The following is a 22,943-nucleotide window of genomic DNA, read 5'->3' as shown; positions in this document are numbered from 1 at the left end:
GAAATACATATACCTGTCTAAATGTTTCTTAAATGTTGGGATAGTGCCAGCCTCACCAATCTCCTCTGGCAGCTTGTTCCATACACCCACTATCCTTTGTGTGGAACACGTTACCCCTCAGATTCCTATTAAATATTTTCCCTTTCACTTTAACCCTATGTCTTCTGGCCCTCTGTGCACCTACTCTGGGCAAGAGACTCTGCATTTACCCGATCAATTCCTCTCATGATGTTATACACAAGTGTTAAGTGTGCATCGCGCTTCCTCGCTGAATCTTTCTGCTTTCCTTTCCCGAAATAATCAGCAGGAGGTGAGAAAGTTCCCTGGTATCCCGCTGAGGCCATGGAGATTCCAGCAGTATCTCTGCCAAGAGATCCTGCAGAATCTCTGCTCATCGATTCTCCCACACTGGGCCGCTTTTAAGAGATTTCCAGGAAAGCGGTCCACTCTCACTCAGATCTACGTGGGCTGGCCGCTCGCACAAAGGAGCACTGGGCTACCAGATTAGTAGGATTAGAGGAGATTCACATATGTCCAGTTCAAGCAATTTGTATTCAAAGCTTTAGTTTACACTTTACAAATGCCACGGAAGGGAAAGTAGGGAGAAAGAGTCGCCGTCATCTCCAGCTTTCAGCAAGCTGCGAGTGACAGCGCTCCCTCGGCCCAGTTTCTCGCAGCTCGCATCCAAACAGGCGGATGAGCACCAGTCAGTACCGCTCGCCACTGCGCTGGTCAATTCCGACGGGTAAAATGCCATTGACTATTAACATGGAGTTTCTTTGGGACCTTATTTCCAGAAACATTAAAAAAAAACGATCGTGGCATGTTTGATGTAGGCTCCCGGGTGTTCAATAATTAAACAAATCATAAATGTAAATCCAGGTACGCCACTAAATATTTTTTTATGCGCGAAATGCGTGAGGCTATATATATATATTTTTTAACTTAAACTCGCTAATTATTATATTTTGCCGGATCAAAAATCCGCTGATAAATCCCGTTTCAAAGTATAACCGACACACATTTGTTCCATTTCGTTCATGTTAATTATCTGAACATGCGATTAGTATTCGAATGATTTTGGATGCGAGTTTCTCCACGTTGTTTGATGAACCCGTGGAACCCGTGTGATTCGTGTACTGGAATAATGGTCATTTTGATTACTTCTGCATCCAACTGCTAAACGGTTGTAGGGGTTTCATCAATAAACTAACCGTTATGTTCGATAAATATGAAGTTGACAAATACAATAAGAACGTGCGTGTGTTCGGCATCCCGCTAAATATTTCCGGCTTTATCGGTAAAACAAATACGTTCCATTTCCATAAAAAAAATGTCCAGGTGCATAGATTACTGCTCGCTGCTCCCACACACTATCACTTGAGTGTTTATTCCAATCACCGGGAACTAAAGATTCCAACGAAACCCAAGGTACCATTTCCAAACACACTTAACCGTGGCATTTGTCGTCACCCATGTTCTACTAAAACATAGGCATTCACAATAAACAGAGAGATCGGTGACACGAGTGAATAAAGAGCTCATCTTCTATATAGACCACAGATCAGGGATTTCGACATCACGTCGTGGCTCAAGAGCCCTCTCCTTTTGACCGCCAGTTGGCAAACACATTAGTTTTGAAGAGTCCAGTAGAACTTTCTCCTTCGGTTTAAAAAAAAGTCAAACAGGAATATAAATTAAAAAAACGGTAATTGCACTTTAGTGTCGCTTCTTGAAACCTCTATATCCCGCCTTCTCCGTATCTGGTTCATTTCCCTATTGGTAGCTAGTCCTCTTCAGAAATGACCAATACGTTGACTAACAAGCGGGGCAAATCATTCCTCGCTGTGTGTGTGATTACAAACAAGCTACCGCAGTTGTTTATAAAGGCATAATATCGGGAAGGATAAAGGTGAAGTTGAAATGAAACTTTAACTCGGCCTACAGTTTCTGCAGGAAACGGTAACACATTTAAACATAATTTCGTTCCATCGCTCAAAGTATGGAATTGTGAATTATGCTTTTTGGATTGTAGTTTTGTCCACGGTTTCCTCTTGGGATTGTTTTCTCCCCCTCTGTGTATGTTTATAATAAGAATGAAGGAGAGCCCGAGGGAAATTTGACAGTCAGTGCTATTTACCTCAGCGTGCGCCTTCCCTCTAATGCTACACGTATACAGTTACTACACACAACATACACATAACAAAACACATCACCTCTTTGACGCGCGCATAAACAACCAGTTCAAATCTGACACAGAAACATATACAGACGCAAGGAGAGGTAAACACATGTAGTCACGGGTGCATATAGGATATAGAAACTGTTCGCGGCCCCGAACACTGCAAACTGAGAGCGTCCGCCAAGAACTTCCTCCAATATATCCACAACCTTGCGAATTATCGATTCTGAAAACAAGTTACAGATCGCTTACGGCCGTGGAAAGGGCGTTCAGGAACCGCCGCATATTTTACTAAACGTTGACGCGCACATTCAACCATTCTGCGAACTCTTTTGATTTTCGATTGCCTTTAATGTAAAAGGCGCTGTTGACAAAGAAAGAATTAAAAAAAAACCAATTAATTGCTTTGCAATAACCAGGGTACTGATTTGGATGGCAACGAGTCAACAGTTTTAGAGACTCAATTTCACCGGGAATGAAGCATGTAGCATATAGTCGACCCATTGTTGTAGTTCAGGAAACTGGAATAAGTTACAGGCAACCATAAAATATGGCATTACGACGTTAAATTCATTTGATCAAAATGTTACAGATCTCATCATTTATACATGACAACTATAAACACGAATTATGTGCATACAACATTTTCAGTGCCGTTGAAGATTATTCCGTTTATGTTTGTGTTGAAACACTCTTACTACAAGCTCCCCATACACTGATACGCATCATGCAACTTATTTTATCCCAAGCATCTTCTGAAAGAAAATGTTCTCGTTTTCACCAATTAGACTCTCAAGTTTTTGAGAGCTTCGTAGTTCTGCCCTCCCCCCCACCCCCCCCTCTGACTCTAGCTCCCGCTCCCCCCCCCCCCCCCCCCCCCCCCCTCCCCCCCGCTCTCTCTCCCTCTCCCTCTCTCTCTCGGCTCTGCGCTGATCTGTCGCTGGGAGGCGCGTGCTTTCTCTTTGCTTGAAGCCTTGTTCAGTTTCATCTTCCACATGCTGGCTCTATAATCCCTCCTTTCTTGCCACATTGCCCCGATCCGTGATATGAATTGATATATTTTTGCGCCGGAGGGGGGGGGGCTGTCTGTTTTTCGCTGTTTGTCCAATTGTAAACAGACATTATCGTACTGTTTCAAGCATTTCACTGTAAAATACATATGGTAAAATACATATGGTAAAATACATATTCATTTTTCCAAAAACAATCACGAAACAGCAGTCGACCAGTTACATATTTTCCGAGTTAGTGTCAGCAATTGCGTGTTTTAGTTAAGTAGTGGTTATATAAAGTTACAATTGTTTCGTTTAAAAATATCGATTCGTGTATTTTTTTATAACGTTAAACATATTAGCTATAATTTTAAATTAAAACGATTTAACGTGGACGTCAAGATTTGATTTGTGATTTAGCCGAATTTGTAATCTTGGTATAAATGGTAAGTTTAAATTGATCTGAATTACAAACTTAAAGGACTGGGGTCAGTGCGCATACTGCTATTTAAACGTCCACTTGCTGCGAGGCAGCAGCCTCCTCCTCCTCTCTCTCTCTCTCTCTCTCCACATCACCCATGGTAGGGCGTCCCGTAAAGAGAAAGCACAATGAATATGAATAAGACAGAGCTAAATGGAACCGTCAAAGCTGCACCGCCCTCTAAGATCTCCACGTCATACTAACAAGACCATTATGTATAGGAGGGAGCTTTTGTTTCCCTGCACTCTGCACCTCTATAAAAAGCTTCTTTTAAAACCAAAATTCGTTCAACATCACAACTGGCCAAGAGGTCCAGCCCGTTCGGGGGAGCGCTTCTGAGTTAATAGGAGACGCCTGTGTGTGTGTGTTTTTTTCAGTTGCTTGTTTTTGTCATTGACGTTGTAGGTTGGCAACAAAACAAGATCTCAAGCTATTGACTAGAGAATATCTCATAATAACGAGAGGCAATAAAATGAATTCCGACTCAAGCTCTCTGTCTAGCAGAGCTTCTTCGCCAGACGTGGACGATATTTATTTGCGAAACCATCTCCAGCACCAGGACCCCAGGATGAACTCGGTTTCTGCCACGCAGAGTGAACTGCTCCAACAGCTCGCCAACGAACACAACATCACAGCCCTCAGCAATTCAGATGATAAGTCGGGGGGCAAGTTCAAAGTGAAAAAGCTCCTCTCGGAACAAGACCTGCAGAACCTCCGGTTGAAGATCAACGGGAGAGAGCGCAAGAGGATGCATGACTTGAACCTAGCGATGGACGGTCTCCGGGAGGTCATGCCTTACGCCCACGGACCGTCAGTGAGGAAACTTTCCAAAATTGCTACTTTGTTGTTGGCCAGAAATTACATCCTGATGCTGTCGAACTCTCTGGAAGAGATGAAAAGGCTAGTGGGGGAGATTTATGGCGGGCACCATTCTGCTTTTCACTGCGGGACTGTTGGACATTCTGCCGGGCACCCGGGACACCCCACATCTGCCCACCAGATCCATCCCATATTGAGCAGCGCCTTGACCTCTTCCCCTTCATCGATTTCAGCTTCGCTGCCGGGGATCAGCGCGATAAGGCCCCCTCATTCGCTGTTGAAAACGTCTCAGGCGCCCCCTGCACCGTTAGGTAACACCTTCCAACACTGGGCAGGTTTGCCGTGCCCTTGCACCATCTGCCAGGTGCCACCGCCACCGCACATCTCAGCCCTAAGCACAGCGAGCATGGCAAGGCTCTCTACAGATGGTAAAGACTTAATGAAGTAAGGTCTAATTTTGCCAGCGGTGATTGTTATTACACAAAAAGACGCCTTGTTGCATAAGAAGACTGATCTTATGCTGCGTTTTTTAAAGGAAAGACTATCAGCTAACTCCAGCGACCAGATCTGATTGCATGCATGCTTGAAGTTTTTTTATAAATTGTGAATTTTCTTTTTCCGAAACGATATCTCGTGTAGCCAAGCAAGTTATGAAAAAAGGGCATTTCCTTGTAACAAGGATTTGGCACTTGAGTATTTATTTGACTGTATAAATAACTACACGTGGGAAGAAGCATGGGAAACAGTGCAAATAGAGTAAGAAAGTGTGTGTGTGAGAGAGAGAGAGAAAGAGAGAGAGAGAGATAGAGGCAGTGAAAGAGAGAGAGAGAGAGAGAGAGAGAGAGGGAGAGAGACAGAGAGAGAGACAGAGAGAGAGACAGAGAGAAACAGTGAGCGAGAGAGGGAAACAGAGAGCGAGAGGGAGAGAGACAGACAGAATGTGATTTTGTCATTATTAGAATCCCTATAGCGCCAGAGGTAATGAGATTGCTGAAACGTAGTTATTAGCGGAGGTGTGTCTGTGTTGTCCATGTTGCTTGGACCTGCATGGCCTGTGCATACAAATTTGTTGTAAAATAACTCACTCGTTCTCCAACATTTACTGCAACGATTTTGTTACACATCCAAGACAACACCCGTATCTTTTATTTTTGTATTATCGCGATGATTTATGGATATATTTATTAAAGCCCAGTGTCCTTGAATGATCACGTTTGAATAAAAGTCAATTTAAAACGAATTGAAGCAAGAATTATTTTTTATGTTTATTTTTGTGTTGTCCATTGGCTGCAGGCAATACGACCGACTCCTGCACGCAGCTTGTCATTGGATTAAACTCCGTGCAATTGACCAAAAGTTGGTTTTTTACGGTGACCTTCTAATGTTGTAGAAAATTAGATAAATCGCACTGTTTACCTAACTGCATTTACCGTTTATTGCTACATAACGCATGCATTGAAGGTTACACCTTAAATTTAACAGATAGATTATGCAATATCTTACTTGTAGAAACCTTCCCTGCTAATGCTGCATGTTGTAGCAAATCTGGCATTTGCGTTCAGGGTGTTTTTCAGTGATCGGATAATGGACCGGTGCATTGTCAGTGATAATGATATTTATGCTGTCGCATTGGCGTTTGAATGGTCTCCGTACAAATGGAGCCACACTTGTAAACACCCCCTTAACAAATGTGTTTCTTAAACCCACCGCTGCATTAACAGGTTAATGGACACGAGAGAGCGAGCGTGAATGGTAAATGGCCCCAGCCCAGATAAAATCGGGTTTTTGATAAATTAGTCTTTAATTTGGATTGTACCTGTAACTGATATAACACGCACTCACAGCGACAGTGGACATGATGTTTAAAATGGTGGTGAACCAACTCGCTCCAAACACGCGAAGTTTCCGTTCTCGCTTTCAGCTCACCCATGGACACAGAGCTGCGTGTGTCGCTCGCACGCCTTTGGTGGTTAGTCCACAACATCTGAGATTTCAGAAGTATCGGTGGCCGAAGTCTTCAAGTTCAAGCTTGTCAGCAAGAAGCGAGTGGGAGGCGACAGCTTCCCCTGGTCAAAGTCGCTGCGATGAGTCGCGGAAGAAAGGATACGAATCGAACGAAGCAGAGTTCTAAATCGGGAGTACATTATGAAACAAAGATTTAGAATAATATCGCACAGAATACATCGACGTTAGGTTTTACTTCACTAGCTTCATATCGAGTCTGTTGACTAAGTGTTTTGGGCGTAAGAACGCTTCAGAGATTTCTATAATAATAACAATAATACACGATATAAAGGAAACAATTGGGTTAAATCAGAACTATTGGAAAGTATTATAGACACAAAATACTGGAGGAATTACTCGGTGGGACAGTGTGTGTAGGGAGGAACTGCAGATGCTCCTTTAAGTAACTTCGTTTCTCGGTTGAGCCGGGGATAAATGGAAACTTAGCCAATGTCTCGGCAATGTTTTAAGATGTTTTTGCTTTTACTATCTCTGAACTCATCCACAAAACAATTGACAAAGGGGTGGTTTAGCAACAAAAAAAAACAACACAATTCGGGCCAAGCATTGAAACCACGCACTTGTCCAAAATATATAATAAATATAAAAAGTGATATGTGCTCACGTTTCTGTGTCGATGTAGTTCGGACGTTCAAAAAACTACTTTTCATAAACTGGGTCAGGTAAGAGCAACACAATCCAACACATCATCTTTATTTAACAATTAAGATGAGAGTTAAAATGTTTCCTGATTGGAAATTAAAGTGATGCAACATCACACAGACACGACAATGTAACTGCTGAACATCGGGGGAGATGAATTGCAAAATCTCGTGAAATTGATTAAATTTCCTGTCTCTTATTTACTGCCTGGACCTGTTCGCTACATTCCGCGCAAGGTTTGGGGAAATCCACGAAAGAGCCAGTAAGCGGAGAATGTAAGTAAATTGTTGCGGGTGAATAATGGGAGGAAGTACTGAGGGGAGTCGGTGGAGTGTACATCACACACTCGTTAGTTGAAGCAAGCTCAATGCAAGACTACACATTCCATCCACTTGTTAAGTGGTGCAAATAAAAGAGCGGATTGAGTTCCTGTTGTACGTTTATAGGTTGGAAGCCTCTTGTTTAGTCCCCGTCCCCCCGTCCCCCAGATTTACTGCTAACAATAAAGGCTTGTCATTTAGCATTTCGGTTTCGGCTGCAAACAGCACTGAACAGCAGCGGAGGCGCAGAATGGACTGGCAGATGGAGCAAGATTAACTACATGCAAATGTATTCCTTTTGCTTGTGGTGGTGGCCAGCTTATTCGCAAATAATTGTCATTTTTACTATCCCCCATTTAATTCATAGTTCACCGAAGAAAGTGCCAGCCGTTGGATTAAATCTCGAATATATTGCACGTATGAAATGATTTCAGCGTTTCCTAAACTATTATTTATTGGATCCTCGAAATAATTCATGTTTCAATGTACATCAGTTCTCGTTTTATATGTCATGAAAAGCAACAGCCAATTAACTAACTACACGTTCCCTAACAATTGGCAAGTGTTTACTTACGCTTAATTAAACACCTTTGTTATCAGAAAATTTAAAAAAAACGAAATTCTCCAGTAAATAAGTGAAGTGAATGTACAGATATCGGGTACCTTTGACTGAAATAATCAATAAAATCACTGCTGGATCGTTGTTCGTTTATTGCTGTTTTCCAGACAATGAAATTCTGAAATAAAGGTTTTTTTTTAAAGTTTATTTTTGTTAAGATTTACTGTGAATATCTCACAATCGCTTTAGTTTCACAAATCATTGCCACTCCTAATGGGTACTGGTTATTCCACTTGCACATGGCTCACTGATCGGATGCTGTCGAATAAATGCTTCTCATTGACTTTTCATTGACTTTTCAAATGCTTCTCATTGAAGACGAACACCGCGTTTTTCGATTTTATATTTTGCTTCTATTGGCGGAACAAATCGCCGGTAAACAGAATTTTAGCTTCCAATTAATTTTAATTGAAGATAAGCCTGATAACCATGAACAGAGCGCCCGATCACATTAACTTAAGGCGCTGGACTAGTGTCGGTCTCGCGTTGACTCAAAACATAGACAGGCTTAAATAAAAACATCCTAACCAACCAGAAAGAAATGTTTTGAGGCAACTAAACCGTTTGTTTTTTTCGAAGATCTAACCTTTTTTTTAAAAAAAAACTCGGTATATCATCGTGGTCAAAATTAGAAAAAAATTGCCGATAATAACTTTTGCAGTGGATTAGAAAAGACTTCTGTTTTAATTACCACCCCCTGTCCGGTTTCTTTAGTTTTCTAGCAATTGTCAAATCATTCCGAATCGTTATCTTAACACACCCATCTAGAAACGTTTTATATGTTTTGTGTTTTTCTTTTCTAAATCCTCAGCCGAACAATGTCAACATTATCAGGGCACTTTGGGATGGGAGCGAAGAATTTTTCTTTAGTTTTTTTTTAAATCGTAGAAACCCCCACGCATCTCACCAGTGGCCACTAAGTAGATAAATCTGCTAAATTAGATGCGAAATGTTTCGCTGTTTTCTCCAAATTCTCAAAGGACACACCTGTTGTCTAAGCAGTTTTTAACCAGCTTGCTAAGCAGATTTGACAGATCAAAGGAATCGAGCGCTACACATGAACTTTAATAATAGAACAGCCCTTAGCTAGAGCTACAGTCAGGCCGTGGCTTGTGCCAGGGACATTAAGCTTGCAATTGAAAATAAATTTTATTTGAATAAGGACCTCTGCCTGATCAGAGGGTTCGCCGACCCTGAAACAAAGGCAGTTGGAGATAACTTATTGACTCAATTGACAGCCTGAATGCAGTTCATTATACTTGCTCACTCTCACTAAATGTGGCAGGTTTTAAAAGTGAATTAGGCGGCAGGTGCACATACCATTTCTCTTTTCTCTTGGGAGAGCAGTGGACCAGATATCACCTGATTCCGTATGTACTAGTGTTCGCAGTTCGCGCTTCCTCTTTCCCTTGCCCGCTCCTTAAACGCCGACATTGGAGCGGACCAGAATTTCGTGATAGTTTAGTTTGTATTTCTCAATGCCCGGTTCTTAGTTCCGACCATGTTGCATTTCGCCCCCTTGTTTTGTTGCTGCTGCTAAAGCAGATGGCGTTGGTCACAAATGGCTGTCATTGAGTGTTTGTCTGCCTGCCAGTAACCTATAGTTCAGGGAATCCCTCAGAGAGTGTATCAGCACTCGGTCCACGGATAGAACAATCGACGCCAGCCAACTGCACTGTCTTATGATCCACACGACCATGTTTATTGGGCAGCATATCACAGAAAACTGTTGCCACGACTTGCGCGCTTACTTTAAAGACATCTTGAAGTGTGTTCCGTGATTGTATTACACTTCCTCCCCTCCCCCACCACCACCACCTCCGCCCCAAAAATAAGCATTTGCACTACTCGCGAAAGTGGTACATTGGGTTAACTTTTGCTGCGTTCTCGCAGTTGCTGGATGAAGGCTCCTTTCAACTGACATCGATGTGAGGTGCAAATCAGGGTGGGGGTGGGAGGGGGGGGGGGGGGGGGGGGGGGGGAGAGGGACAGAAGCTGTTCCCATTTCAGGACATCAAGGAGAACTTGTGGCCCTAATGTCACTTGCACATTTCTTAAGGACTACTGTTCCCAATTTCAAATTTCACGTTTTGCCACTGTACCCCTTGAACATGCCTAACAAAGCAAAACAAACGACAACATTCCTTTCTTTCTTTAAAAAAAAAACTGAGCTGCGGGTGGCTCGCTTAAAAGATCCTTCGTTGTTTTTAAGCTTAAACGATACAATTTTGACCAAACGCGCAGTAACACAATTGTACGTTGAAATCTTGTGAAAAGGGTGTGAACAATAAGAATTAAACAGTTTGCTTTGGGACCGCTGTGAAGTCGCTACATGTCTGATGTATTTCTACTCTCGTTAGCCATCGGCCTTCTCAGCATCTTTATATTAAACACAACGCACAAAAAAAAATAATTATTTCCATGGCGTATCTCTAAAACTAAAACAAAAACCAAATATGCTCAAGTTTCCCCAAGCCTCTCAATATCTGTAGGAGAACTGGAGTAAGTATAGGGAGGAACTGTAGATGCTGCTTTACACCGAAGATATACCTCAAATGCTGGAGTACTCAGCGCGTCAGGCAGCATCTCTGGAGAAAAGGAATAGGTGACGTTTCGGGTCGAGACCCTTCATCAGACTGGTGCATATTTAGTTTTAGTTTTTCATCTTATATTCTTTTTGTCTTATATTTGGGCATGCTGACACAGAATCTCACGCACCTACTTACATCCAACAAAGAGATTAGATATAAGAACATTATAACGAAGCTCAGTTTCAGTTTAGTTTATTGTCACGTGTACCGAGGTACGGTGAAAGACAATACATGATTACAATCGAGCCATTTACAGTGTATAGATACGTGATAAGGGAGTAACGTTTAATGCAAGGTTTAGCCAGCAAAGCGCGGCCAAGGATAGTCGGAGGGTCACCAAAGAGATAGATAGTAGTTCAGGACTGCTCTTTGGTTGTGGTAGGACGATTCAGTTGACTGATAACGGCTGGGAAGAAACTGTCTCTGAATCTGAATCTACGCTACTCGAAATTTCAGTATATCTCACTCGCGTGCAATATTCATGGGCTATAACATGTTTGAACCTGTGAGAAGAAGGAAGGGAAGGGAGGAGGGGGCTTTCTGAAATATCTTCTGAAACCTGATAAATATTGAATAATAAAAGGAAGCTACAAATCTGTGAAAGGAACAGGTCGCTGAATAGTTTCCACTGGTTTTGGTTGATGCTTGGACCACGAGAAATGTATACTTCGTACACTTGGCAAGATTGCAGCGTTGTGCAGTGAGTGGTGTGGTGCCAGATCTGTTCGTGCCCATTACTGTAAAGTGTTACTGGGGTGTGTAGCGAGATACAAATGCGCCAAGCCTTATTTACGGGCGAAGACCTTGGTGGGGTTGGGGGTTGTTGGGGGGGTGGTAGCGAAAAACATGACAAAGCAATATTTACCGTGCATCAGTGTGTAAAGAGTAATGGAGGGTCGCCGTAAGTGTTTGTAAATTATTGATCACTTTGATTCAACAGAGAAACATTTAGCAGACTGTGATAGCATTTGGCTGCAATGCAGAAGGGAACCTGCGTGCACATAAAGTCACTGCAATGAGAAAATGGTAAGATCATTCTTATTTCTACTGATCGACCGATTGATTACTAAAAGGCATAAAAAGCCACGAGCAGCAAATGAAGAAACGCATGCGAATTTGTTAAAAAATTCCAGAGATGGAATGCTTGCAAATGGAATTCGCCAAAGCTTAGACGGGGCAGTGAAAAGGATTTTGCATTTTAAGGAGCAGGGGGAGAGGATGGTGGAGTGAGGTTTTATTCAGTGTTTCAGCAATAGTACTGATCCAAGGAGTCAAATGGTCTAATTTTGTATTGCAGGTTTCTATGATTTGTTTTTAGTTAATCCATGGAACACAGCATTAACTTGTTATCTATCCTTATTTTTGTTTTTGAGAAGGGGGTGGCTAGGCACTTTCCTGAACAGTGAATTTGGCATGTTATCACATTGCTATCCAGTAAACCTATTGGAGCTGACGCCTTTCTCCTTTTCTTCATATATAGTCACAGTGTGGGATATAATGAAACATCTAGATGAGTAGACGTTTCATTATAATTTGTACAATCTTGATCTCTTTAGACTTTTAGATTAAATCTCTTTAGACTTTTAGATATTTTAGATTTTAGAGATACAGCGCGAAAACAGGCCCTTCGGCTCACCGAGTCCACGCCGACCAGCGATCACCCCCCGTACACTAACACTATCCTACACAGTATGGACATTTTTAAAACAATTTTACCGAAGCCAAACCTGTACGCCTTTGGCGTGCGGAAGGAAACCGGAGCACCCGGAGAAAAACCCACGCGGTCACCGGGAAAAGGTACAAACTCCGTACAGACAACATCCGTAGTCAGGATGGAACCCGGGTCTCTGTCGCAGTAAGGCAGCAACTCGAACAGCAACTCGAACCTTGCAGCTCTTACAGTTTGAACATTACATTTTTTTTAATGAGTCCTGGAAAAAGAAAATACTATTGAAAAATGTACTTTTTTGCTTATTATTCCGATAATTATATATGTTCAGATACTGATATCAATAATGATTTCCAGAGTTCGATCAGTTCTAAATTGTTTTCAAACTTTGGAAGGTAACCCTGCATTTTTTTTTAAGATTGTACTAAATTCTAATAGTGGTCATTGGCTTGACTCTGTAATGTTAATTTACTGCTCTGTCTTCAAAATGTAGATCAGCAATCCACCTTCCAGTTTTGTTTTTGCCATTCATTTTCTTTAGTCATTTGGGAGTTTAACCCCACAATTCTCTTACAGTGTTGTGGTTTTGATTCTTAAAAACAGGACATTAAAAATAAGTACTTAGTTTGTGGTAACAAAAGCAGTGCTTCGCCAGAAAGTACCCTGTAGTAAACTACCTGTTTAAGTGATAGATAAGGAAGGATTGAAACACATCATGGACACTGCCATGTACAATAGATTATCATACATTCAGTATCTGGAAGTTTCTTCCTCACTGTAGGTGTTTAGTTTTGTTTAGAGATATCACATGGAAACGGGCCCTTTGGCCCACAGAATCCATGCCAACCATAGATCACCCAATGTTATTCCACTTTCTCATTCACAATAGTGGTAATTTATAGAGATCAAGTCATCTACAAACCAGCACATCTTTGGAAGGAAACAGGAGCGCCCGGAGGAAACCCACACAGTTACAGGGAGAACGTGCAGACTCCACACAGACGGACCTCAAGATCGGATCGAACCTGGGTCTCTAGCACTGAGGCAGCAACTCTACCAGCTGCACCACTGTGTTTGGATTAATTTAATTTTATATGGTAACATCTTCTTGTAAGATTTTTAAGAATCCATTTCATTTGCTTTTACATTTTCCGTCAGTTTTATGTAGAATTTTTTAAATATAGTGTTTGAATTCTGCTGATCCATCTGCTCCCGACATTGGTTTTGAAATGTTTTCAAACTTGTTCCTTATAAAGTTGAAAGTTTACCATTATTAGGTTTGGTAATTTATAGTCTACATTGTTGTATTTTAATTTACTCAACCTTCAACTAAAATCGGAATTATCGGTAAAGAATGCCTATGGAAGATTAGATCCACGCACATTCCCCAGCCCTCCACCCCATACCCTTCCCTTCAGAAGAAAGTTACACACTACAGTGGTCTCACCTATTTATTTATATTGGTATCCATTCTTATGGTCTACTGGATTCAGTCTGACCATTTTAAAAACAATTAGGATCAATGTAAAATTATTCTTTGTGAAATCTCAAGGCAGCAAAATGGATGAAATGTCACCACGTAAATACTCATGATTACAATCTTTTTGTTTTACAGGCCAGTAGAGATGTCAAATGTTGAATAGTTTCCTCTCACTTTTGGCTCAAAACATTAATTGTTTTAACAGTTCTGATTGCATTCCATCACAGCAAGCAACAATTTCATCAACTGAATTGAATTAATATCATGTTCATAAGTCATAGGAGCAGTATTAGGCCATTCGCCCCATCAAGTCTACCCCTTCATTCAATCATGGCTGATCTATCTTGCCCACTTAACCCCATTTTCCTGCCTTCTCCCTGTAACCCCTGACACCCGTACTAATCACAAATCTGTTAATCTCCATCTTGAAATGTCCATTGACCTGGCCTCCACGGCCTTCTGTGGAAATAAATTCCACAGATTCACCACCCTCTGACTAAAGAAATACCTCCTGTGACAATGTGACAACAGGTGCCATGTCAGTGTGACAGGTACTGATGACTGCCAGCCCCCCCCCCCCCAGTTATGATTTATCAAATATTTATGCGTGGCTGCAAGAACATTAAAACCTTTACAATAAATACAATTTGACCGGCTTATCCACTGATGACTACACTACATCTTGATGCTTTAAAAATATTGCATTGCCTGGAAAGCACTAACATATGTCCAAAAGTACTTGACAGTAAAGATAACAAGGGACATCCTGAAGTTGTGAAAGATGCTGTAAAACTGAAGAGCCAATGAGTCACAATGGCACAAAAGGAAGCCCCAATTCAGCCTTCAAGCACCAATATAATTTCCATTTGATATTAATGATCATCTCAGCTTCTGTAGGCTGCGAGAACTAGGTCCCTACGACTTGCTGCATTGAAAACAACTTCCTCACATTGTCCCTGTTTCTCTTGTTCAATATTCGGAATCTGTTTTCTCTTATCTTCGGACGGCACTGTGGCGCAGCAGTAGAGTCGCTGCCTTAACGCAGCGGAGACCCGTGTTCGATCCTGATCACTGGTACTGCCTGTTTGGAGTTTGTACATTCTTCCCCTGATAGATTGGGTTTTGTCCGGGTGCTCCGGTTTCCTCCCACACTCCAATGACATACAGGTTTGTAGGTTAATTTGCTTCGGTAAAATTGTAAATTGTCCTTAGTGTCGGCGCGGACTTGGTGGCAAGGGCGGAGCTCGCTATCAAAACATGGAGGGGACGGGGGACACAATTTTTTGGCGGCCACGCGCGCATGCGCACACTCACACTCACACTCACACACACACGCGCGAGGCTTCGGAGGCTCAATCCAGCGCTAAATGCAGCTCAATTTTGCCTGTCTCACCGGGTTAACCAACAGGCCTGTCTGGACTGACGGGACACCAGCGCTGCTTCTCCACGCTGGCCATATTTCCCGCAAGTCCAGGGAGGGCTGTAGGTTCACTTGGCGGGACAGGCAGAGTTGAGCTGGGTTTAGCGCTGTTTCTCTGCGCTGGCTGTGGGCCTGGAGGTACAGCTCTCATCTGACTGCCGACCTCTCTGGCCACCCGTGGGAGGGGGGGGGGGGGGAGGGCACTGGGGACAGCGCCGGAGACCCGACCGGGATCGATCCTGCCTGCGGATGAGGCACAGGTCTGTGCCACGTCTCCCTCCTCCAATCGCCGCGCTCTATCCTCAGTCCCACCACCCCCCCCACTCCTCCCTCCTCCAATCATCGCGCCCTCGATCATCAGTCCCACCCCCACTGTCTCGCGGAAAGCTGAGATTTTAAAATCCGGATCACAAAAACTTGGGGGGAGTGTCCCCTACTTCTCAAAACATGGGGGGGATGTGTCCCCTCTGGGCCCCCCCGGGTTTTCTGTCCCTGCTCGGTGGGCCGACAGGCCTGTTCCCGCGCTGTATTTCTAAAGTCTAAAGACTAAAGCAACTTGTCATTACGTGTTTAAGAAGGAACCGCAGATGCTGGAAAATTGAAGGTAGACAAAAAAGCTGGAGAAACACAGCAGGCGAGGCAGCATCTATGGAGCGAAGGAAATTGGCAACGTTTCGAGTCTGAAGAAGGGTCTTGACCCGAAACGTTGCCTATTTCCTTCGCTCAATAGATGCTGCCTCACCCGCTGAGTTTCGCCAGCTTTTTTGTCTACCTTATCATTATGTGTGTATTCTTGCATATTCACATTTTTTTATCTGCCATATCTAAATCTGCCATTATCTCATCAACACGTCCATGTCTTCCCTCAACCTTCTTGTCCAAAGAGAACAACGCCATGTCTCAGCAACCTACCAGTAAAATACACAAAACTATTCTGATATATCTCGCCTGCAGGCTCTCGTACCTTAATATTTTTTCCTAACGTGTGCTGAGCAGAAATAGATGCAAGATTGTGGTCTAACCAGAGCTGTTATAATGGTTCTGCATAACCTCCATGTTTACGCATGGATCACCTCAATTTAAGAAGTCAAGGGCATCAAATTGAAGTCAATTTAAGGGTGGCACAGTGGCGCAGTGGCGCAGCAGTAGAGGTGCTGCTTTACAGTGCCAGAGACCCGAGTTCGATCCTGACTACGGGTGCTGTCTGTACGGACTTTGTACTTTCTCCCTGTGACCGGCTGGTGTTTTCTCCAGGTTCTTTGCATTCCTTCCACATTCCAAAGACGTACAGGTTTGTAGGTTAATTGGTTTTGGTAAGTTGTAAAATTGTCCCTAGTATGTAAGATAGTGTTAGTGTACAGAGTGATCACTGGTCAGCGCAGACTCAGTGGGCTGAAACGCCTGATTCTGCACTGTATCTCCAAAGTCTACAGTCCAAAATCCCTAATACTTTACTAACTACATTCTCCATATGTCTTGCCACTTTCAATGCACATAAACTTCCAGGTCTCTCTATTCCTGCAGCATACCAGCCATTTGTCAACCACTAACTTTATATTGAAGTTGTTTTAATCATCTTTGCATGTGGCCTAGTTAAATGCATCTTAACAATTGTAATTTAATTGAAAGGGATCTAAGAACGATAAGAAATTTGTCCCTTTACCCTTCTCCAATCTGGAGTATGGAGTGAAATGTGACAGGCCTTTGTTGTCTTTTTGACACAGCTACTCACTACTTTCACCAATTAGGACAATGATAATCCCATCCTTACGGTCTTCAATAATCAGTTGCAACTATACTAGATTAGAATGGTTCTTTCGATGTCTGCCATCTTCCAGTCCCTCAGTGGGCAGCACGGTGGTGTCAAGAGTCAAGAGTGTTTTATTGTCATAAATCCCGGATGGAACAATTAAATTGTAGAGCTACTGCCTTACAGTACCAGAGACCGGTATTTGTCTGTATGGAGTTTGTACGTTCTCCCCGTGACCTGCGTGGGTTTCCTCTGAGATCTTCGGTTTCCTCCCACACTCCAAAGGTTTATATGTTAATTGGCTTGGTATAAATGTAAAATTGTCCCTAGTGTGTGTTGGGTAGTGTTAATGTGTGGTGATCGCTGATCGGTGTGGACTCGGTGGGCCGAAGGTCCTGTTTCCGTGCTGTATCTCTAAACTAAACTAAAAGTCAAGAAACTGCCCTTCCATGTATTGATGCAGACAGAGGGCAAGGTGATGTGATCAAACATATTGCCAGACCCTCAACTAATCAAAATCCAACTCCCACATATGGGAGTCAATGGACACTGTAATCACCGATGAGAAACTTGTTTACACTCATCTCTTGAATCAAAGCATAGTGAGAACAGTCACAATATCCCTGTGTGAAGTGAGAACTCGGGGACTTGGACTTTACGACTCAACTATTTCCTACTTTGACTATCTGAGCCATTGAGAGCCAGCCCCACATTAGCAAATCCCAGGACATAAAGCAATAAACCTTTAATATATATATATATATATATATATATATATATATATCACTAACTTTGCATTCTACACATTTAAAGATTATGCAGACTTTTCCCCATATATTATCACTTTTAACATTTCAAAATTGATTTCCTTTACTGAAAAATTGAACCTCTAATTTTGGAAAGTTTAAAAAATATATAGGTTTAAATATATCAATTTTATTTTTGCAATTTTGATGACTGCATGGGTAACACAAAACCCCCCCATAATTTGATATGAAATAGAAAGTGACAACAGTGTACCTGCAGTTCGATGTAAAAACATTGGTTTTTTGACATGCTAATTGAGTGAAAATATACAGATAACGCTGGGGAAAAAAAACCTCCTGTTAAAAATATGGCCACAGTTGCTGAATGTAGGTAAGAATTGTGTTTGTAGTGAAAGAAGACCATTACGGACTGAAATCAGAGATGATATCGGAGATTAGATGACCATATTGGCCGAATCTCAGGGGAGGTGTGTGAAATGAATCAGATTAAATGAAATTGATACAGTGAATACTTAATCAAACAGACAAAGGTAGTCTGCACAGCTAATTAGGGGCAAATAGTGTGTCCCTCTTGTACCTCATTTAACTGACAAATTGTGCAGACAATTTTAATGGTAAATCTGTTTAGTAAAGAGATGGCTGATCAACTGACAGCTTGGCAAAATGTGGTTTCTGCAACACCACATGATGCTTATGTAAATGAAGCTGGGTACAGCTGATCTCAAAGACTGACAATATCTGTTTGAACCAATGTCAGATGGGGTTCCTACATGGAGTTTATTGTATACTTCCATTATTTTTACTTCCTTTCTTTTAATTACAGACACCTAGGCTAGATTTAATTAGCCTTCTTTCGAATCACATAACATATAATACCTTTCACATTTTTTAAGTGCGTCTCACTTTAATCCACCACAGCAAAAACAGTTTATGACGAGTCTGTATTTATAGGACTGAAAGCTGTGTCATATTGTGTTTCTTAAGGTTTCTGGTGAATGCAGCATTACCTCCACTTTGTGTACTTCTTGTTGTTTTTATTACTCTTTGTAAGATTTTCTGATAAGCCTTTCCTGACCTACAATCTACCTCATTGGAGACCCTCAGACTATCGTTAATTGGACTTTACTGGACTTTATTTTGTTTAAATGTTATTCCCTTTGTCGTGTATAGTCATGTGTAGTCTTTCTGCCGACTGGATAACATGCAACAAAAGTCTCATTGGAGACCCTCGAACTATCTTTAATCCCTTTAGCTTGTATCTGTACACTGTGGACGGCTCGATTGTAATCGTGCATAGTCCTTCGGTTGGCTGGATGGTACACAACAAAGAACTTATCACTGTACCATGTGACAATAAATAAAACTAAACTAAACTAAGATAAGGGTAAAATACATATTTTAAAAAGATGGAATAAGCTATGTACAATATATTATAGAAAGCAGCTGATTTTCAGCCATGGGTTTAAAAATTAAACCCGAGGGAAAGACTTACTTGTTAAAATGCTGAAACGTACGAACAGTTTGAGCTGCTTGAGGACAGTGAGGTTAAGCCTTGCTCAATGACGCTCCTTGACATCAGTGATGCAGAAAGAGTATCCTGTGTAATGTAAAATGGCTCTGTTGAACCTTGTGGGATGAGACTGGCTTGATCATGATCTTTCCCAGAAGGCCATCCTAGGAGCTGAGACAACTGCCTTCCCAGCAGGCAGTAGAAGTGGCTCCTAACTGACTTTCAATCCAAAGAGAGACACAAAATGTTGGAGTCATTCAGCAGATCGGGCAACATCCCTGGGGAAAAGGAATAGATGACTTTTCGGGTCGAAACCCTTCGTCAGACTGAGAGTCAGGGAGAGGGAAAATAGAGGTATGGGATGGTGCAGAACAAAGCAGAGCCTGCATCGATGACTCAGGAAAAGTGGAGCCCACAATGGTTCATTGTTGGCTGGGGATGAGGTCTGCAAATGCTTCTTGCATTTTATAAAGACCAGGGTACTTTAGAAGTAATCAGTAGGTCGAACAGCAAGCAGGGGGAAAGAAAAGGAATTACATCTTTGGGCCAAGGACCCTTCCCCACAACTAAAAAATAAAACAAGTTATGTAGCAATGAGGGGAAGAGGTGGAGGGAATGTTTGCAATAGTATGCAGACCACATTTGACAAAATAACAATTATTTTAAAGTTCGGCAGCTGGAAACAGAAATGAAAAAGGAAGCAAACTGACGTATGTATGGAGAGAGAATAAAACACTTTGGATGCACCTAATACCATTTTCCTCTGTTCCCTCTGTCCTTCCTTTCTCTGCAACATAACAAGCTTGTTTGCTTTTTTTTGCTCTTCAGATTAAGGGCACTTGATCAAAACATCAATTCTGTTTCTTTCCCCATTGATGCCGTTTGAACGCAAGAATAAGGATTCAATTCATTTGTTGAATTTCTGATTTATATATTAACTGTGTGTATTGGGTTTAGGGTTAGGTTTGTCACATGTGCAGTGAACAGCTTTGTTTTGCGTGATATCCAAACAGATCAGATATACCATACATAAATACAATCAAGTTAAACTCAAATATTCTTCTTCTCACTCCTTTTCGAGCTTGTACAGACACAGAGTTGGACATTGGAACTTTGATTTTGTTCTTCTCATTGCTTTGTAAATATTGATTGTAATGTCCAATTGTTTGATAATTTCGATTTTGTTAATATTAATGTCGTTAATGTCTTTACTTGTTCGGAATAAATAAATAAATAAATAAATAAATAAATAGATAAATAAATAAATAAATACAATAGATAGAGCAAAGGGGACGATGCAGAGTGCAGAATTAGAGTGCATGGTTTAAAAGTGAGAGGGGAAAGATTTAATAGGAACATGAGAGGTAGCTTTTTCACAGAGGATAGTGGATATATGAAATGAGTAGCCAAAGGAAGTAGTGGAGGCAGTTAGAATAACAACATTTAAAAAACATTTGAACATGTACATGGATAGGAAAGGTTTTGTAGGGATACAATCAAACACAGGTAAATGGGACTAACTTCGATGGGGCAATTTCGTCAGCTTAGATGAGTTGGACTAAAAGGCTTGTTTCTGTGTTGTATGATCTATGACACATATTTCATTGCTACAATATATTATCTTTAGTTTAGTTTAGAGATACAGCGCGAAAACAGGTCCTTCAGCCCTCCGAGTCCATGTCGACCAGCGATCCCCGCACATTAACACTATCCTACACCAACTAGTAGCGTTGTTACAAAACCTACCATCAGCGGCACTCCATCTCTGCCACTGCGTGCAATTCCGGAGGCTTTGGAGGGGGTGGGGGATTAAAATGCAGGTTTGTATTGGTTGTCGGAGAGGGATTTCCTCGGGCTGTTAGCTGATGAAGAAAAATCATACGCGCTTCCCTTCCCGGTTTAAAAAAACATTTGCTGGACGATTGCATCGCTGGATTGAACTTAAACACGACTATAAACACCTTCAACATCACGGATCGCAATATCAGGACAAAACAAAAGGTATGTCATTTATTTAACATATTATTTTGCTTTTTGGTGTGGCTTCATTTTAATCTTATAATGGAAAAAATGTTATTTAGGCCCACATACGAACCGGCCGTGTCTTGCCTGCCAATATGGGCTTAAATTTATGGCAACGGCCACATTCCAATCGATCACATTCCAGAAACATCCACTCTCAAGATAATCAAATCATTATTTTTTTGCACAATCATGTCATAAGAACATCTAAATCATCAATATTTTGTGTTATTGTCCATCCATGATCAATATTTTCATACTAAGTATCCACAATACAATTTTAGTCACATGTATTGTGCAAAAAATAATGATTTTGATCATCTTGAGAGTGGATGTTTCTGGATTAATTTATGGGAATTAAACATTAAATTCCTTCCATTTGGCATATAAATTCATGACAAAGTGAGATTTAAAAATCATGTTATATTGCGAATTCTTGTGTGAATGGGATCAGTTTGTTACTTGTTATTTGGATGCTTAGGCTTTTTAAATTTGTTATCCTTTTCTTAAGAATTGGATAGATGTTTAGATCTTCGGCAGATGGCACAATGGGCTAAGTGTTCGGCTGGCAACCCGAAGGTGGCCGGTTCGAATCCTGCTTGGAGTGTGTACTGTCGTTGTGTCCTTGGGCAAGACACTTCACCTACCTTTGCCTGGGACTAGAGACGGAAATTAGCTACTGATTGGCTACAATCTCGCATATTTACATGCAAAATGTTCATTAATATGCACTGTCCCTATAAACAAATTATTATTATTATTATTATTATTATTATTATTATTATTATTATTATTATTATTATTATTATTATTATTATTATTATTATTATTATTATGATTATTATTATTATTATTATTATTATTATTATCTAGTAATTGAATTCAGATGAATTTAATTGATTAGATGAATTTAATTGATTTGATGAAACTGATGAATATGAATTTTTTGTTGGGTATTTATTATTTGTTTCAGCATTTAATTTTATCATTCTAAAACTGCAAATAATAATGTTTCTGTTAATGCTGTTCAGTGGGTTTTTTTCTTTACATTTTAAACAGATGTCTCCGAAGAAGAAATGCAAAATTGTCAATCCAAATGCCCAGCAAAAGAGACTGATTTAGACAGCATTCACAAAGATCCTCCGAATTTGGACTACTCCAAATGTGATGATCTACAGGACATTCTTAATGGGAAAGTAGTGGGCAGAAAGGCATGTCATGTATTGTTTGAAGAACAAAAACTTGTAGTTTACAATGCCAAAATTGAAAAGTTGAGGAAAAACAAGGTGTTCAGAGTTGCTTATTGGTTACAATCTGAGAAGTATGATGATGCTACTGATTAAAAAAAATAATTGCACTACTATGACTGTATGCACGTAAATATATTAATTTATTGCTCATATTCTATGTAGCTCTTCTAGGGAGATGCTAACTGCATTTCGTTGTCTCTGTATTGTACACTGCACAATGACAATAAAGTTTGAATCTGAATCTGAATCTGAATCTTATGATATGCCAATGTGATCTTCTCCATAAAGACTTGGTCTTTTGCTAGAAATTGAAATTTCTTTACCTATCTGTTACGGTGTTCATTACTATTTCCGTCACAACGGTCAATTTTGTAATTAGCTACATTTAGGTAACTAACTAATTA

The 22,943-nt window shown here is 41.0% G+C and overlaps 1 protein-coding gene across 1 annotated transcript; it reads left to right on the top strand.

Moving 5' to 3' along the window:
* Positions 1 to 3,878: 3,878 nt before the first annotated feature.
* On the top strand, positions 3,879 to 5,719 carry olig3 (oligodendrocyte transcription factor 3). The gene has a single exon (XM_033020981.1). The coding sequence runs from the start codon at positions 4,128 to 4,130 to the stop codon at positions 4,920 to 4,922; it is 795 nt and encodes a 264-aa protein (XP_032876872.1). The 5' UTR covers positions 3,879 to 4,127; the 3' UTR covers positions 4,923 to 5,719.
* Positions 5,720 to 22,943: the final 17,224 nt, after the last annotated feature.

This window comes from Amblyraja radiata, chromosome 5, assembly GCF_010909765.2.
Source record: "Amblyraja radiata isolate CabotCenter1 chromosome 5, sAmbRad1.1.pri, whole genome shotgun sequence".
NCBI classification, from domain to species: Eukaryota; Metazoa; Chordata; class Chondrichthyes; order Rajiformes; family Rajidae; genus Amblyraja; species Amblyraja radiata.
Note: the sequence above shows the minus strand (reverse complement) of the source record. Positions and strands in the feature narration are given on the sequence as shown.